Below are 15,334 nucleotides of genomic sequence, written 5' to 3'. Positions count from 1 at the left end.
GAAGGAGGAAGGTGGGAGGGAATAATGGAGAGAAGGAAGGGGGGAGGGCAGGAGAGAAGAAAGTGGAGATAAAAGAAGGAAGAGAAAGAAGTGGAAGGAAAAGAAGGAAGGAGGGATGGAAGGAAGCAAGGAAGGTGGGAGGGAGGGAGCTAAGAAAGGAAAGAGAAGTTGAGGGAAGGGAAGGGAGAAGGAGAGAAGGAAGGAGGTAGGGAAGGCGAAAAGGAGCCAGGGAGGAAAGGAAAGAGGGGGAGAGAAAAATAAGAAGGAGGAAGAAATGAAGGAAAAACGAAGGAAGTACAGAGAGCTAAGGAGAGAAGGAAATAAAAGGGAAGGAAGGTAGGAAGGATTCTGTAATTTAATAAAGGAGGAGAAGAAGGAGAGAGAAAAAGGGAGCAAAGATATAAGAGGAAAGGGAGGAAACAGGAGAAGGAGATAAGAGAGGGAGGAATGGATGGGAAGAGAAGGAGAAAATAAGGAGAGAAAAGAAGGTAGGAAGGAGGGGAGGGAGAGAAGGTAGTGAGGGATGGCAGTGGACGGACGGAATGAGAGAGAGAGGGAGAGAGAGAGCGAAGGAAGTAGGGTAGGACTGGACAGGAAGGAGGGAAGGAGAGAAAGCAATAGAGAGGAGGAATGGAGAGAGAGGAGGAAAGAAAGAGGAAGCAGGGATGGAGAGGGGGAAACAGAAAAGGAGAAATGAAGAGAGAGAAGGAGGTAGAGAGGGAGGGAAAATAGAATAGTAAGAAGAGGGATTAAGGGTTGAAGGAAGTAAGCAAAGAGAAAGGGACGGGAGAAGGAAGGAGGAGTACTGATTCAGGAAAGGAAGAAAGTGAAGGAAGGAGAGAAAAAGGAGAGAAGGAAAGAAGAATTAAGGAGAGAGAGAGAGAAGGGGGGGGGAAGAAAAGTGAGATGTGAGAAATAAGGAAGGGATGAAAGGAGGGAGGGAGGGAGGGAAGGATTAAGAGGAGGAAGGAGGGAGGATTACGAAGGAGGGGGGACACGGAGGGAGGAAGGAAAGGGTCAAATGAAAGGGGAGGAAAGGACGGTGATTTGAGAGAGAGAGAGTGAGAGAGAGAGTATATAAGGAGGCTTGGTATAATGGTTAGGCATATATCTTGGACCTTCTCGTTAAGTAGGTAGGTAGGTAGGTAAGTTGGTAGTCAGGTAAATAGGCTGGATGGTTGGCTGGTAGGTAGGTTTCTTGACTGGTAGGTAGGCCAGTAGGTTCGTTGGTTGGTTGGTAGGTAGATTAAGTACGTAAGTAGGTAAGTAAGCAGGTACTGGTAGGGTAAATAAGTAGGAAGACAGGTAGGTAGATAAGTAGGTAGGTAGGTAGTGTAGGTAGGCGAGTAAACTTAGACACTTGTAGGTTATCCTGCTGAGAGAGAGAGAGAGAGAGAAGGAAGAAGGAGAGAAGTGAAGTAACCGAACAATGAAGGAGGGATGAAGGAAGAGAGATGAAAGAAAGGAGGAGTTGGAGAAAGGATTAAAGAAGGAAGAGGTGTGAAATGAAAGAATGGATGAATGAATGAAAAGATGTAGAAGGAACTTATGAAAGAGAGAAAGAAGGACAAAAATGATAAAAATGTGAAGAAACGGGATTAAGGGAAGGAAGGAAGGAAGGAAAGGAGGAAGTAAAATGGATGATGAAAAGAGTTGAAAGGGAGGAAGAAGGATGGAGGGAAAGGAGGGATAAAAAGAATGAATTAAGAAACGAGGTGAAGGAAAGGGTGAGAAAGGGTAGAGGAAGTAAGGAAAATCTGAGTGACGAAACAAGATGAAAAGAAGGTGGAAGGAAGGGAGGGTTGAAGGAAGGAAAGAGGCAGAAACGAAGGGAGGGAGAGTTGAAGGAAGGAAAGAGGCAGAAACGAAGGGAGGGAGAGTTGAAGGAAGGAAAGAGGCAGAAACGAAGGGAGGGAGAGTTGAAGGAAGGAAGGGAGGGGGGAAGGGTTGAAGGCGAGAAGGAAAAGAGGGTTGAAGGAAAAAAGGGGGGGGAAGGGTTGAAGGAAGAAAGGAAGGGTTGAAGGAAGAACGGAAGGGAGGGTTGAAGGAAGTAAGGAAGGGAGGGAGGGTTGAAGGAAAGATGGAAGGGAGGATTGACGGAAGGAAGGAGGAAGTAAGGAAGGGAGGGAGGGTTGAAGGAAGGAGGGGAGGGAGGGAAAACTAAAATGATGGATGACGGACGAGATAAAAAGCAATATAAGGTGGTAGCTCCGAGAGACATGAATATTTAAGCAGGCAGGCAGGGAAGCAGGCTGGGGGACGAACAGGTAGGGAGGTAGACAGGTAAGCAGGGGTCTAGGAAGGTAGGTTAAGTATGGAGGTAGATAAGCTGACAGGTAGGTAGGTAGGTAGGTTGACTGGTAGGTAGGCAGGTAGATAAGAGTAATTTGGTAGGCAGGAAGGTAGGTAGGCAAGCATGCAGGTAAATAGGAAGGGAGACAGGAAGGAAAACAAACAGGCAGACAGACAAACATATCGTCACGTGGAAATAGTCTTGGGTATTTGCACTCCACATTTCAAGTTCAACCCTCCCTAACTAAAGTAAAATTAAAATGTTTCCTAATCAGTAGAGAGAGAGAATGAGAGAGAGAGAGAGAGAGAGAGAGAGAGTCTATAAAAAAGAAATAAGTTCAAAAATCAATAAAACTAATAAAATAAATACAGTAAGTTAGTCAAGTATTTTCTTTGATAAATTCTTGAGTCATTTCTGAGACGTTCTTCTTGAAATTAGGTAGTTAAGTGTAGATCAATGTGCCAGACGAGGTAGATATGTAGGTAGGAAAGTAGGTAGGTAGATGGGAATGAAGGAGTAGATGGGAATGAAGGAGTGTGGGTAGGTAGGTAGGTAAGAATGCAAGTAGAATGTAAGTATTTTGACAGGTGGCTAAAATGTAGGTAGTTATCTCGGTAGGTAGGAAGGGATGTAGGTAATTGCGTAGGTAGACTAGCAAGGAAGGAATGTAGGCAAGTAGGTAAGTAGAAAGGTAAAAGGGAATGTTGGTAGGAAGGAGTAGGCAGCGAAGATAGGTACCGGTAGGTAAACAGGAAGTGCGGTTGGTAGGCAGAATGAGAGTTAGGTAGGTAGGTAGACAGGTCAGGAGGAAGTTTAAGAGGTAAGCAGTGAGTAGGTAAGTAGGTAGGGATTTAGGGAGGTAAGGTGGAGGTAGGTAGACAGATAAGCAGGTAGGCACAGAGGTAGGTAAACGTGTAGTAAGGCAGGTAGTTAGGCAGTGATGTAGGTGTTGAGTAAGGTAGATTGGTAGGCAGTGAGGCAGCTGGTAGGTAAGGTAGATTGGTAGTTAGGCAGTGAAAAGGACGGTAGGGGTGGTGGGTTGGTAGGTGGGAAGTGATGTAGGTAAGTATGCATGAAATGAGGCAGGCATGCAGAGAGTAAGAGGGAGAGGCAGGCAGTAAGGGAGGGTGAGGTGAGGTGAGGCAGGTGAGATGGAGGTGGGCTGGGGTGAGGCAGGTGGAGGTGGGGTGAGGCAGATGAGATGGAGGTGAGGTGGGGTGAGGCAGGTGAAGATGGTGAGGCAGAGTGTGGTGGGGTGAGGCAGGTCGAGGCAGAGTGTGGTGGGGTGAGGCAGGTACACAGAGCAGCATAAGAAAGACAAACAAGAAGAGAGGCACAGCGGGATAATGAGGTTAGCAGGCAGGCAGGAAGAAAGATGGAGAGGCAGGCAGGCAGGCAGGAAGGTGGGTAGGCAGGTAAACAAACAGGAAGAAGGATAAGTAGGCAGGAAGAAAGAGACGTAGGTAGGAAGGGAGGCAGGAATGAAGGTAGAAAAGGAGATAGGAAGTTTAGGTAAGAAGACACAGGTAGGTAGGTAGGTAGGAAAGAAAGGGGTGGGTAGGTAATGTTTGAGAGAGAGAGAGAGAGAGAGAGAGAGAGAGAGAGAGAGAGAGAGAAGACGAATTCAATTGAGAGTTCAGCTCACTCGATTCCATTCCAACTTCTTCCCCCCCCCCTCTCTCTAATTATATCGATCTCTCTTTCCTCCTCCTCCTCCTTCCCCTCGCCATTTCCTCCTCTTCTCCTCTTCCTTTATTTGTTTCTCTCTCCATTCTTTCCTCTCTTCGTCTCACTCCAAGTTCTTTTTCCCTTCTCCTCTTCCCCTCCTTCTTCCCCTTCCTCTCCATCATCCCTTGCCTCTCTTCTTTCCTTCCTTACTCACTTCCTCCCTCCTGTTTTTCCTCCCTTTCCGCTCCTTTTTCCCTCTCTCTTCCTCCCTCCTTCCTCTCTTCCCATCCTTTTTACCTCAACCTCAGCTCCATCCCTCCCTCTCCCTCCCTCCCTCTCCCTCCCTCTCTCTCTCTCTCCCTCTCCCTCTCCCTCTCCCTCTCGCTATCCCTTCCCTGTTCATCTTAAGTTTCTCCTCTCCTCCCCCCCTTTTCCCTTTCCTTCAGTCCCCTTTCTTCTTCCTCTCCCTCCCCCTCTCCCTCCTCTTCCCTCCTCCCCCCTGCCCCTCACTCTCCTCCTCCTCCTCCTCCCCCTCCCCTTTCCCTTCTTCCTTCTCCTCCCCCCATCTCCCTCCGTCCTCCATCACCTCTCTCACATAAATTCTGTTCTGAATAAAGAGAATTACATGAAACTGAACTTTTGTATTAATTCTCTCTCTCTCTCTCTCTCTCATATTCATTCATCCTTACATAGACGTCATATTTAGTTCCCGACCCATTCTCTCTCTCTCTCTCTCTCTCTCTCACACACACACACACACACACACACACACACACACACACACACACACACACACACACACATCCATCCTTATATAGACGTCATACAGTTTTTAGTTCCCGATCCATTCTCCTCTCTCTCTCTCTCTCTCTCTCTCTCTCTCCCTCTCATCCACGAACTGCCAACAACTAAAATTAAAATGGGTCCGTATTTTCCAGCAGAACAGAATGTAAAGTTAATATTTTAGTTTTGGTTGAATTAGAGAGAGAGAGAGAGAGAGAGAGAGAGAGAGAGAGAGAGAGGAGGGGGAGAGGGAAGGGGGGAGGGGGAGGATGAAGAAAGGGTGAAACTATATTGCGAGAGAGAAAGAGAGAGGGAGGGAGGGAGGATAAAAAAAAGGGTGAAACTAGATTGAGACAGAGAGAGAGAGAGAGAGAGAGAGAGAGGAGGGGGGGGTTGTCAATGCAGTAATGGAAGGGATAAATAAAGGAAGGAGGGGGGGAGAGAATGAAGGAGAGAAATATGGATGGATGGAAGGGTAGAGGGACGGATGGAAAGAAGGAAGAAATGGGATGGAAGGAGGAGGGAAGAGACAGAGGTAGAGAGGAAGGCAAGAATAAGGGTACAAAGAGAGGAAGGAAATGTAGAGAAGGAAGGGAGAGAGGGAGGAAGAGCAAAGCAGAGTGAAGGAGGGCGGGAAGGATGAATGGAAGGAAGGAAAGGAGGAACGGGGTGAAAGGAGTCAGTGTGGAAGGAGAGAAAGAAGGAGAATGAAGGCATGAAGGAAAATAAAGGAAGGAAGAAGGGAGGGGGGAGAGAGAAAGGAAGAGCAGGCAGGACTCCAGTAATCAATATTTTCTATCCTCCACACTCCTCCCTCCTTCCTTCCTTCATTCTCTCCTTCATCCCATCCTTCCTTCCTTCCCTGTCCTTCACTCCATCCTTCCATCCTTCCTTCCATCTCCACCCCATCCTTCCTTCATTTCCTATCCTTCACTCCATCGTTCCTTCCTTCCTTCTCTCCTTCACTCCATCGTTTCTTCCTTCCTTCTCTCCTTCACTCCATCGTTTCTTCCTTCCTTCTCTCCTTCACTCCATCGTTTCTTCCTTCCTTCTCTCCTTCACTCCATCGTTTCTTCCTTCCTTCTCTCCTTCACTCCATAGTTTCTTCCTTCCTTCTCTCCTTCACTCCATCGTTTCTTCCTTCTCTCCTTCACCCCTTCCTTCCTTCCATCCCTCCTTCAAGCCCATCCTTCCTTCCTTCCCTGTCCTTCACCCCATTCTTCCTTCCCTCTCCTTCACCCCATCCTTCCTTCCCTCTCCTTCACACCATCTTTCCCTCTCCTTCACTCCATTCCTCCTTCCTTCTCTCTCCTTCACCGCATTCCTCCGTCATTATTTCCTTCATTCATTCAGTTAATGTTATTTAAACTTTCCTTCCCTCTTTCCTGCTTTCCTTCATTCATTCATTGTTTATTTTGTTTCCATCCTTCATTCGTTCATTCACTTGTATTCATTTGTCCTTCATTCCTTCAGTATTTTTTATTTTTCCTTCATTTCAATTTTCCTCCTAAATTATGACCTTCCCTCTTTCCATCCTTCCTTCCTTCCCCCTTCCTTCCTTCCTTCCCCCTTCCTTCCTTCCTTCTTTCATTATTTTCCTCTTGCCATCTTTCCGTCCTTCTTTCATCCCAGGCAATTATTCTTCCTTTGTCATAACTCTCTCTCTCTCTCTCTCTCTCTCTCTCTCTCATAGTCATCAGATAAGGAATAAAAGAGTAGAAACGATGAGGGAGGGAGAAAGATAAAGAAAGAGATTCATTAAAGAGTGGCAGATCAATAAAGCGAGAGAGAGAGAGGGAGAGAGAGAGAGAGAGAATGGCAAAAAAAGAATAAACAAATCAATAGAGAGAGAGAGAGAGAGAGAGAGAGAGGGAGGGAGAGAGAGACAATGGTGCAGCCAATGACACACCAACTGCTCCAAATCCCCAGCTTTGCTATTGGTCAACTAACCCTTTCAGATCCATGACGTATTTTCTCTTATTCCTGCTGCTTCTAGACGATTTTATTCAGTTTAGGAGAGAGAGAGAGAGAGAGAGAGAGAGAGAGAGAGAGAGAGAGAGAGAGAGAGAGAGAGAGATTCGAATTGGAAGGGTTAGATACAGCCCTCCTTAACCCCTTCAGTACGAGTTACCTTTCCTGAATAATGAAATCGTCTGGAGGTAGCAAGAATCTACTACTACTACTGTAACTACTCCTCCTCCTCCCACTACTACTAATAGTAATGATGATAATAATAATATATATATATATAGTAGCAGTAGTACTAGTAGCAGTAGTAGTAGTAGTAGTCGTAGTAGTAATAACGTAATAAATTTTCCTTTTATTTAAAAAGGTAATTGAAGGACGCATGGTATAAATAGGTTATTATTATTATTATTATTATTATTATATATTGGTAAATGTTGCAGTATTTCATGTTGATTGTTTTGTTCATTGTTTTTTATTATTTCTGTTATCTATGTGCCTTGATTTTTTTATTTTTTTTTTAACCATCACTGCTGTTGTTTGTTTTGCTTGTTTTATTGTTGTTGTTTGTGCATTCTTGTTATGGATGGTGTTTGTTCTCCAAGTTTGGTCTGGAGGCGAGGGGAGGGGACGGGGAAGGGAGAAGAGGAGAGAGGAAGAGGAAGGAGAGATGAGAGAGGAGGAGTAGGAGAGGGGATGTGAGAGGAGAAAGATGATGGGGAAAGAAAGAGAGGAGTAGGTGAAGGGGGAGGGGGAGGGAGGGAGGAGGAGAAGGTCAAAGAGAGAAATAGGCGATGATAAAGGAAAAGAAGAGAGAGAGAGAGAGAGAGAGAGGTAATAAGATTAGTAAAGATAAACAGGAAGTATTAGTAAGAGGGTGTATTTTGGGGTTAATAAAGAGAGAGAGAGGTGTGTAATGAGGTTAGGAGAGAGAGAGAGAGAGAGAGAGAGAGAGAGAGAGAGAGAGAGAGAGAGAGAGATTGGGGGGGGGGAATATCACATGTCTTTCTTCCGGGGAAAACATTGCTTTAGGATATTATTGTACAGTAAGTGCTATAGTTTTTTCTCCTTAACTTGGCCCAGGTTTTCGTCTTTTTGCAGCTTATTTCACGTAGCTCAGTGGTAGAAGATACAATACTACAGTTCTACATCCTTTCCATAGCACTGCTTCGTGACTAGCATCATATTCTAGTGTTCATCTATTATTTCAACCCAGCATTCAAGATAGATGGAAATTTTAGGCCAAGTTAGAGCAAAAGGAGTATTGTGAGTTTCGGATATTTCCTGATGATACTTAGACCTATTTACCTTAGGACATCGGACACTTTAACTGGTGGCTCCCGAAGGTCTTTTGTTGATGTGTTGAAGGACTGTATGTGTTGTGATAATATAGTGCATGTGGTGAGTGTGTTGTGTTGTGGGCATAGTGGATTGTGAGTTGCATTTTGTGTTGTGATACTGTGTGTGTGTGTGTGTGTGTGTGTGTGTGTGTGTGTGTGTGTGAGAGAGAGAGAGAGAGAGAGAGAGAGAGAGAGAGAGAGAGAGAGTTATTTTGTGTTGGTACTGTATTAGGATCTTTTAAAAAATCCAGAACACCTTTCCCCATTAGCAAAGAAACACACACACACACACACACACACACACACACACACACACACACACACACACACACACACACAAATAAGGAGTAACTCTTGACTTCGGTGTCCAATATGGCCGCCGACGCACGGAGCCGAGCGGTGAAACTTGCGCCGAAAGCGTTGTTGTGTTTTCCTCCCGCCACTTTTTCGTGCGCAAAATCGTAATCTGCGCTTTCCGTTCGAAGTGTATTATTATGCCCTCTAATTGCCTCTTTCTTGGTGATTAATGGAGGGAATTTGTGTTAATGGGGGAGGGGTATGGAGCAATTAGGAAGGGAAGGTGAGGGGAGGAGATGAGGAAGGAAAGATGGATGGGTGGGTGAGAGGAAGGATGGTTGGAAGAGGAAAGGGGGGGGGACTTTAAGAGAGAGAGAGAGAGAGAGAGAGAGAGAGAGAGAGAGAGAAAGAGGCGAACTTGGAAAAACTACTGAAGGAGAAATCGCTGGAACTTTGAATGAGAGAGAGAGAGAGAGAGAGAGAGAGAGAGAGAGAGTCATGATACTTTTGTTTGTAACCATATTACTGTGGCGATGACGTCAAAAGCTGGCGTCACCATAACAAAAGGTAGTCAGCTTGCGTAATGCCTGACACACTTATATCGTAAATAAGTTTTAATAAGAGAGAGAGAGAGAGAGAGAAAACGAGATGTACAGACGGAAAGGTAGATGGAGATGCTGGAAGGAAGGGGAGGAATGAATAGATAAAAGAGAAATAACTAGATAGATAGATAGAACAATGCATGGAGGAGAGAGAGGGAGGAAGGCTTGAATAAAAGGGAGAAATAGCCAGGTAGATAGATAGGCAGAAAGACCAAGAGAAGGAGGGAGGGAAGTAGGGAGAGTGAAATAGGAAGAAATAGAGAGGATCAGAAAGAATGACAAGAAAGGAAACAGAGGGAAGAGGTAGGGTAAACTAGGAGAGAGAGAGAGAGAGAGAGAGAGAGTGAGAGTGGGTAGGGGGGGTTGGGGGTCAGGCCGTGAGTAGAATATTGTATCAGGTTAGACAATATGGACTAACATCCTATGTTCCTTCACTCCTTCATTTTCCTTCATTCCTTCACATTTAATTTTCTCTCACGTTCCTTCCATTCCTCGACTTCCTTTCAACCTTTTTCCTTTCCTTCCGCCTGTCTTTTGTTTCCTTCACTTATTTTTTTCCGTCCTTCTTTCCTTTTCATCTTCCATTCCTCTATCAGTCAGTCCTTCCTTCTTTTCCTATATCTGTTTTTCTCTCCTTCCCTTTTCTTCCCCACCCTTCCCTTTCTCGTCCCTCTCTTTCCTTCCTTTCTTCCTTCCTGTATTATATCCTTCATTGCTTCCCACCTCCTCCCTCCCTCCCTTTCTCCCGCGGTGCAGTGGAAAGGGTTGGGTGATTGAGGGACGAAATAACTCGTAAGGTTTTAAAGGGACAGTTATTATTGTTATTATTATTATTATTATTATTATTATTATTATTATTGGTAGTAGTAGTAGTAGTTGTTGTTGTTGTTGTTGTAGCAGCAGTAGTAGTAGTATGTGATGATGATGATGACAGTATTATTATTTATGAATTTGTAGTCACTATCAGTGCTATCTTGTGTTTTTAACAGTATTGCATAATCAAAATATTGGCCTACATGTATTGTAAAATATAATATGAATTAATTTTCCTACAGTGATGTTGACAATACTTTTCTGTGTAATAAAAAACCAGATCACTTCAGTACGAGGTTTATATTTTTGTCTGGGCCTACCATTTTTTTTTCTTTCTCATCTGAAGGAGGCATCTCATCTTTACCTGCCATTGTTTTTCCGTATATATCTATTTCAACGTACAACATTTCTGGGGTAGCAAAAATAATAAAAAGGTCATTGTATTGAAAGGGTTCATATACACTTTGTACCCCTTTTAAATTCATCTCAGTATTTTAACTCATCCTTATTATCGTATTTCAATCCAACTTTTTAAATTGTATATCTTATCTGATTTTGTATTTATTTTTTCAGGGTATCGTTTGGGTCGAGCAAGGGTTCAATGGTGGAGACACTGATCTACGACTCTCCGGTGGCCGAGGAGGAGCGGATACCCGAGGAGGACATACCCCCCTTCAAGGACCCCGTCTCACAGAAGTTTGGGTGAGTACTGACGAATTTTGAGTTTTTATTTTTTTTATGTGCGTTGGCGGGGATTTTTTTGGGTGTTATTGTGTGAGAATTGTAGGTTTATTTATAGCATCGTTTTCAGTGTATTGTTATTTTTGTTAATCTCGCCCTAAAGGAGTTTCAGTAAGTAGTAAGAATGTATTATTATTATTTTTTGGTGTGTGGTGTGGTTGGGATTTTTCAGTGGTCTTATTGTTTGAAATTTGTAAGTTAGCTTAGTTATGGTTTTTATTATTATTATTATTATTATTATTATTTACTCAGCGTAAAGAAGTTTTGGTAAGTAGAGATTAATTTTTATTTTTTAAGATGTGGTTTGGTTTGGATTTTTGTGGGTACAGTATTATTGTGTGAAATTTATAGGTTTATTTTAATCTTAGGATTGATTGTACTGTTATTGGTTATATTTTTATTTTGTTCCACGGATGTTTGGGTATAGCGACTTTTTTTTTTTTTTTTTTTAATTTCGTTTGATGGAGGTGGATATGAAAATCTGGTAACTGTCTTCAGCTTAATATTATCTTTCTTTTTTTTTTTTATGGAGGAATGTCCTTATTAGCGGGAGGATGATATTTTATGTTATTAGTGTCTTCTTTTTATCTTCAGGTAATGTTGACATGTTACAAGTTTTCATTTTTTTTTTAATTATAAGGCTGCTTAGGGTTGTTGTGAGAGTCATTGTGTGAAAATTTTACAGCTGTGAGTAGTTTTGTTTTTAGCATATATCTTTTAATGATATTTGACCGTTTTTTATCTTAGTTCCGCAATCAGGCTCTTCGATATTAGGTACGAGCAGATGTACTATTATTTTCGTGCTTAATTAGAATCCTGACGCTTCAACATGGTATCAATTACGTATAAAAATCGAACTAATCTGCGTTAACTCTGAATAGTATGAACGAATCTGTCTTAACTTTGAACAGTATGAACGAATCTATCTTAACTTTGAACAATATGAACGAATCTGTCTTAACTCTGAACAATATGAACGAATCTGTCTTAACTTTGAACAATATGAACGAATCTGTCTTAACTCTGAACAATATGAACGAATCTGTCTTAACTCTGAACAATATGAACGAATCTGCCTTAACTTTGAACAATATGAACGAATGTGTCTTAATTCTGAACAGTATGAACGAATCTGTCTTAACTCTGAACAATATGAACGAATCTGTCTTAACTCTGAACAATATGAACGAATCTGCCTTAACTCCGAACAATATGAACGAATGTATCTTAATTCTGAACAATATAAAACCTAACAAGAATACTGACTTAGAGCAAATTACCCTGACAAGCATAGCAACAGTAAAACCACCGCTATTCCATCTGGCAAAAAATAAACCTCCCCCCTCTCTCTCTCTCTCTCTCTCTCTTTCTCTCTTTCTTTTTACCCCTGGCTTCCACTTGCTAGGCTTCAGGGATTGTACCGTCAGCGGCAACACAAAGGGAAGGCGTACCGTTTCCGGGATGGTACGTGGCTGATTATTTCCAAAGTTGACATAGTGTGTGTGTGTGTGTGTGTGTGTGTGTGTGTGTGTGTGCGTGCTTTTACGATGTTCTGTTCCCGTAATGGTTATCTTACTCACTAACCCCTTCAATCCAATTATGTATTTTAAAATCTTGTTTTCCTGTCCACAAAATTTAATTCACCTAAGGAATAATCTTGTACTGAAGGAGCTAGATTTAAATAACGTTGCAGTCTGTATGTTATCACGTGAAGGGACTGGGCAACTCCAACTTGAATATTTAATCGTTGCTTCATGATACTCCAAATATTTTCTTGTGAGATGGAATTGAGTCGCCTTGGGTTACTGTACTCATTTTACTCTTACTTGGCCAAAAAAAAAAATCCCCCCCCCCCCCCCCGTCTTGAATGTTGAGCTGTAAAAAGAAATATGCTGATGACCTAAAATTGCCATGTCTCCATCTTGAGTGCTGATTTATAAAGAGATTAACACTAGAATATGATGACCTAAAACTGCCATCTCTCCATCTTGAATGCTGAGTTATAAAGAGATTAACACTAGAATATGCTGACGACCTAAAATTGCCATCTCTCCATCTTGAATGCTGAGTTATAACAAAAGATTAACACTAGAATACAGTATGCTGAGTTGGCCTAAAATTGCCATCTCTCCATCTTGAATGCTGAGTTATAACAAAAGATTAACACTAGAATATGCTGACTAGGCCTAAAATTGCCATGTCTCCATCTTGAATGCTGAGTTGTAACAGGAGATTAACACTAGAATACAGTATGCTGAGTTGGCCTAAAATTGCCATCTCTCCATCTTGAATGCTGAGTTGTAACAAGAGATTAACACTGGAACATAATGCCAGACACAGAGAATTACTATGGTAGCGACGTGGAGCTGTGGCATTGTTTTTTTTTCTGCCAGTGAACTTCGTGAAATAAGCACCAAAAGGACGGAAATCTGTGCCAACTTAAGATGGGAGGAGTATAGTCAATTCAACCCTCCAGTCTACTTTGCCTTGAACTGAGCTGAGAGGGGTTAGGGATCTTTAAGGTAGAATATACACACACTGGTCAGCTGTCTTTGCGTTTTTGGGCATTATCTCATAGGAGTTATTATTATTATTATTTTTTTAAATATTTCACTGATGGTAGATTTGTAGTTTTGTTTATTTTGCAGGTGTATGCGTTTGAATGAACTTCTTAAAATTAATCTAATTGTTATTCAGCTGTTTCTGTCGATTGTTATAATAATAATAATAATAATAATAATTATTATTATTATTATTATTATTATTATTATTATTTTCCGGTTTAGGATCTGTAGATTCGTTTGTGCACCGCTTTACCACATGTCTATCTATCTATTGCCAGAGCCAGACGCCTTAATCCCATACGGGGTGGCCACAAACAAATCGCCTCCACGTCACCGTCCCCGCCATTTCGCTGCCCTGCTCCCAATTCACACCCCCCTCTCTCATATAGGCCTAGCTCTTCATTCCTTCATCTCATCCTTGGCCTTCCCCTCCCTCTCTCCCCCTCCACCTCACTCATATACACTCTCCTCGTCAGTCTCTCATCTCCATTATCTCCACATGGCCAAACCACTTCAGTGTGTTTCTCCTAACGCTTCCTATCACATCCACATCCACACCACAACGCTCCTTTACTTCCTCATTTGTCAGTCAGTCTGAAGTTCTTATATTTCCATGATAAATATGGATTTCTAATAATCTTTGCGCTCATTATGAATTTACACATGTTAATGTACGCTAATCTTAAGAATTTTACCCTGTGTTATTCGCTAGACAGAGCAAAACTTTCAGACGTATTTTTTAACAGCGAAGGCGTTGCTAATTTAGTCACCCATAATTCTTCGAGGTTTTCTTTGGTGTTAATAGATCCGTTTTCTGTTAATTTTCTTTGGGATACTGTGGTAAAATTAACGACGCGGAAAAGAGCTTCTTTCTGTGCCCTTGAGGGTTTCGCTTAATATCTTCATACAGAAATCCATGCCATCCCTGCAGGTTTAATTCATTGGAGGGATAATTATAGTTCTTTCACCTTATCTTGGCCCTGATTTTCGTCCTTTTGCAGCTTATTTCTCGTAATGCGGTAGAAAAAGATTACTACGGCTCCACTAATTTACATAGCACTTCTTCGTGATTAGTTCTGTGTTCTTGTGTCAGTCTCTTATTACAGTTCTGCATTCAGGATGGTGAAATGCCAGTTTTAGGCCAAGATAAAGAGAAAAGATTATAGCATTCAGAAACCATGACAGCGGGATCATAATAACGAAAATAACAGACTGCGTAATGACAGGAAGCAGGCGCCTTATTCTTGCCTGTCCGAAGTGTCTCTCATTATGTTAATTGCCCTCATTAACCCTAATACCATTGTTGCTCCGTAATTACACATACTTAAGGACCCGTTCAGTAATGCCTCGCTGTATGGTCCTTGTGAGAAGTGAATATAAGCAAGTAAAGAAGGTGGGGAAAGGTTTGGATGATGATTGTGGTGTTGGTGGTGGTGATGATGGTGGTGATGGTGATGGTGGTGGTGGTGGTGATGATGATGGTGATGATGGTGGTGGTGGTGGTGATGATGATGATGATGATGGTTTTGGTGTTGGTGGTGGTGATGATGATGATGATGATGATGATGATGATGATGATGGAGTTCAGAAAGCAAAGCAAAAGAAAGCTCGGGAAAGGAAAACTATAAAGCAGCATACCCAGTGAAATAAACACACACACACACACACACACACACACACACACACACACACACACACGATTCAAGATCCCAGTATCCTATCTCACAGGCCTATCTGTGTATTCTATATATATATACAGTATATAGATAGATAGATAGATATAGATAGATAGATAGATATAATTATGTAGTTTAATAGATGTACTTAATATCACCGGCCATATAATCAGTCCGTCGACTATCGAGAGAGAGAGAGACACCTGTCACCTGCTCCTCTACAAGTACAGTACCAGGAAGCTCATCCACCCGGCTCGATCCCTGTCAGCTCCCTAGCCTCATCAGTCTATATACTTCTTTTTCTCACACACTCATTTACCATATCTATCCACCTTCCTCTCCCACCTTCAAGATTTTTCTTTAGGCGTCAAGAAGCTTTGTAGCAACTCTGTAATCAGTTGAGTATGTATATATATTATAACTTTCAATACGATGACGTGCTTTCAGATTTATTCCGTTTACTACCAGACGATTTTATTCAGATCGAGAGACTTGAAACTTGAGGGGTTAACTAACATGCAGTCCTTATTTAAACCGTCACGTCGAGATGCGTTAATTTGAATTTAAATTTTGTAATGGTTCCGCGATTTTT

The 15,334-nt window shown here is 42.2% G+C and overlaps 1 protein-coding gene across 2 annotated transcripts in view; it reads left to right on the top strand.

Annotated features, from left to right (window-relative positions):
• LOC145408529 (uncharacterized) overlaps nucleotides 1-15,334 on the top strand; it is a 229,125-nt gene that overhangs the window by 109,816 nt on the left and 103,975 nt on the right. For both annotated transcript variants that reach the window (XM_080279261.1, XM_080279262.1), the window contains exon 2: nucleotides 10,335-10,463. In XM_080279261.1, coding sequence (XP_080135387.1) covers nucleotides 10,335-10,463 — 129 coding nt within the window. The remainder of the gene's footprint in view (nucleotides 1-10,334; nucleotides 10,464-15,334) is intronic.

This window comes from Coenobita brevimanus, chromosome 77, assembly GCF_032717465.1.
Source record: "Coenobita brevimanus isolate Jiangsu-jjx chromosome 77, ASM3271746v2, whole genome shotgun sequence".
Taxonomy (NCBI): Eukaryota; Metazoa; Arthropoda; class Malacostraca; order Decapoda; family Coenobitidae; genus Coenobita; species Coenobita brevimanus.
This window is presented reverse-complemented; position numbering and strand designations above follow the sequence as displayed.